This window comes from Chanos chanos, chromosome 2 (genome assembly GCF_902362185.1).
Source record: "Chanos chanos chromosome 2, fChaCha1.1, whole genome shotgun sequence".
NCBI classification, from domain to species: domain Eukaryota; kingdom Metazoa; phylum Chordata; class Actinopteri; order Gonorynchiformes; family Chanidae; genus Chanos; species Chanos chanos.
Window position 1 is genome coordinate 147501 of NC_044496.1, and position 3779 is coordinate 151279.

At 40.2% G+C, this 3779-nt stretch overlaps 1 protein-coding gene across 1 annotated transcript in view; it reads left to right on the plus strand.

The window, feature by feature from the left end:
* Positions 1-3498, plus strand: part of acadl (acyl-CoA dehydrogenase long chain) — a 9475-nt gene extending 5977 nt beyond the window's left edge. The window contains exons 8-11 of the mRNA XM_030764917.1: positions 1-102; positions 822-949; positions 1366-1452; positions 3005-3498. The exon at positions 1-102 is cut by the window's left edge and continues 12 nt beyond it. Coding sequence (XP_030620777.1) covers positions 1-102; positions 822-949; positions 1366-1452; positions 3005-3098 — 411 coding nt within the window. The 3' untranslated portion in view covers positions 3099-3498. The remainder of the gene's footprint in view (positions 103-821; positions 950-1365; positions 1453-3004) is intronic.
* Positions 3499-3779: the final 281 nt, after the last annotated feature.

The window sequence follows — 3779 nt, forward strand, 5'->3', positions numbered from 1 at the left end:
ATTGCTGTTATGGCCATTGCCAGCTGTGAATTCATGTTTGAGGAAACTAGGAACTACGTCACCCAGAGGAAGGCCTTTGGAAAGACCATTTCCCACCTACAGGTGTTGTTTTCTGAAAGCTTCAGCTCAGCACATGTTCCCAATCTTATTATTCCCTTAAAACCTGCTCAGGGGCATGCTCCATGTTACCCACATGATTATTGGAAAGCGGAAACAATGTCCTATTCCAATAACTCTTCCCTCACTTCCTTAATGTGAGATATAGCAGGAAATCGTTGCCCACATGGTGTAAATATCATTTTCATATCCTTTATGATCTGTACCCCCCCCCCCCCCCCCCCCCGCCCCCCCAACTACTGCTTCTGCTCCAATTCACCTGATTCAGGTAGTGAGCTGACTGGTTGAATCAGGGATTTTAGAGCAGATTGATTCAGGCAGTGAACTGACTGGTTGAATCAGATGTGTTAGAGCAGAATGATTCAGGCAGTGAACTGACTGATTGAATCAGGTGTGTTAGAGCAGAATGATTCAGGCAGTGAACTGACGGGTTGAATCAGATGTGTTGGAGCTGAATGATTCAGGCAGTGAACTGGCGGGTTGAATCAGATGTGTTAGAGCAGAATGATTCAGGCAGTGAACTGGCGGGTTGAATCAGATGTGTTAGAGCAGAATGATTCAGGCAGTGAACTGACGGGTTGAATCAGATGTGTTAGAGCAGAATGATTCAGGCAGTGAACTGGCGGGTTGAATCAGATGTGTTAGAGCAGAATGGCAAAGGCTGAATCTAACTGTGTGGCTGTTGTCTCTTATGCTGTAATCAGACAGTGCAGCACAAACTTGCTGAGCTGAAGACTGAGATCTGTGTGGGCAGGGCTTTTATCGACAGCTGTCTGCAGCTCCACGCTGAGAAACGCCTGGATTCTTCCACTGCTTCCATGGCCAAATGCTGGTGAGAGGACCCTACATATGCTCTGTGTGGCTGAGATAGAGATTCTGTTTCTCAGAGGTTCTCTTCAAGTCCCACACCTATAATTGCTTCAGATTTCCTCAAAACTCTTGGAGAGGATTCCTAAGTCAAGTTTCAAGTTTATTTGTATAGCGCTTTTTACAGTCAAAAATTGTCTCAAAGCAGCTTTGCAGAGATCAGGGCCTAAAACCCCCAGTGAGCAAGCCCCAGATGTACAATTAATGGATGCACACTTTGTAGTGTAAATGAAAAAGCTCTCACATCAAAAGTCAAGTCAGAGCGTTAAACCCCATTTGGAAGAGTTTTTTATTTCGTTGTTAATCAAAAGCTATCGGTTGTAGTAGAAGTGGCGTCTGTCCTTCTGCAAAGATTTGTCATGACTCTGTGCCTTTCCACAGGGCTTCTGACCTCCAGAACAAGGTGGCCTCCCAGTGCCTACAGCTGCATGGAGGCTGGGGCTACATGTGGGAGTACCCCATCGCCAAGTGAGTCACGCAGTAAAGAGAAAGTCTGATCAAACTTTTAAATAAACTTTTAAAACATACTTGTTCTTAGTACATAAACGCTTACAAATATGAATACAGACTGAGCATCCCTAATCCGAAATGCTCCGAAATCTGAAGTGCTCCGAAATCCAAAACTTTTTGAGTGCCGACATGACGCCTGACCTCACTCGCCCATGTGGGGCTCTGACACTCTGTTAACACCAAGACATCTCATTATGTATATACAAATACAGTACTTTAAGACATCTCATTATGTATATTCAAATACAGTACTTTAAGACGTCTCATTATGTATATTCAAATACAGTACTTTAAGACATCTCATTATGAATATTCAAATACAGCACTTTAAGACATCTCATTATGAATATTCAAATACAGTACTTTAAGACATCTCATTATGAATATTCAAATACAGTACTTTAAGACATCTCATTATGAATATTCAAATACAGCACTTTAAGACATCTCATTATGTATATTCAAATACAGTACTTTAAGACATCTCATTGTGAATATTCAAACACAGTACTTTAAGACATCTCATTGTTAATATTCAAATACAGTACTTTAAGACATCTCATTATGAATATTCAAATACAGTACTTTAAGACATCTCATTGTGAATATTCAAACACAGTACTTTAAGACGTCTCATTATGAATATTCAAACACAGTACTTTAAGACGTCTCATTATGTATATTCAAATAGTGTCATGTGCCGCATATACGACGGTGGTCCCATAAGATTATAATGGCGCTGAAAAATTCCTACCGCCTAGTGATGTTGTAGCCATCGCAACCCAACACATTGCTCACGTGTTTGTGGTGATGCTGGTGTAAACAAACCTACTGCAGTGCCAGTCATATAAAAGTAAAACACACACAATTATGTACAGTACGTAATACTTGATAATGATAATAAACAGCTGTGTTACTGGTTTATGTATTTTCTGTACTGTTTATGGTTATTGTAGAGTGTACTCTTTCTACTTATAAAAAAAAAAAAAAGTTGACTGTAAAACAGTATGCCTATGCCGTGTGTTGCCGGCAGCAGCCTCATACATCTCCGGTTTATCGCGTCTCTGTTCAGGTTTGTAGCCTTGGAGCAATAGCCTACTACACAATTTAGGTTCATGTAAGTACACTCTATGCTGTTCGCACAATGATGAAATCGCCTAACGAAGCATTTCTCAGAACGTATTCCCGTTGTTAAGCGACACATGACTCTGTACTCCAAAATCCGGAAAAATCCAAAATCTGAAACATTTCTGGTCCCAGGCATTTCGGATAAGGGATAGTAGTAGCATGCATTTACAGTTGGCTGGTGTGTGTCATTTGTGTCTCTGTATATGAGAGAGTGGGCAGTAGAACTTTACAAAAGCATTTTTTAACAATCAGAATATATTTACAAAAACTACACTCCATTTTCCTTGTGTCTCTACAAATCTCAGACTTTCTAAGAATCAGTAAATTTGCCCATTTTGCCGAATTTTTTGTCAAACTTTTTTCTCAACACTTTTTCCCACAGGGCTTTTGTGGACTCGCGTATTCAGCCCATCTACGGTGGCACAAATGAAATCATGAAGGAGCTGATCGCCCGCAGCATTGTTGGTCCTAATTAGGGTCAGGGTCAGGGTTAGGGGTTAGGGGTTAGGGGTTACGGTCAGGGGAAAGTCCAGACCTGAATCCCTGTGGCCGGTGTGCCAGCCGTATCGGCCATGTCAGAAGAGAGTTCCATCCGTGCCTTTTAGAATTTCTCCTCAGTCTTTTACATGAGCAGAGTTGTGAGTTAGTGTAGCGACAACTTTCAAATCAGTTAAATGGTCTTTTATAGACTGTTTGCTTTTTGGTTCAGCCAGCCTTTGATGAGTATTTGAAATGCTTTTTTTAGTTTGTTTATACGCAGACACATGACTGTGTGAAAGGCCATAGATGTAAGGGTTTTGCTTTTATTCATTTGACATTTACAATTTTGTTATGATTGCTTACACACTTGTTGCAGAATTTCGCTAGTTGTGTCAAAACTCTACACAAAAGCAAATAAGACACAACACTTGGAGATAAACATCTCACTTCTATGTCAAAATGAAAATCTGCAATCAAAACCTAACAGTCCTTTTTCAAAATGACATTTTTGTGACAAAATGATACACGCATGCACCATTTGAATTACCCTTTGAAAGCAGCAACAACACACTGATGTACTTTATACAAAACACTTCTGTCTTTAGTATTTCATATACCTTTTTAATTTTCTTATGCAGACTCCTGTGAAAGATTGTTCCAGTACAGTACATCTACTC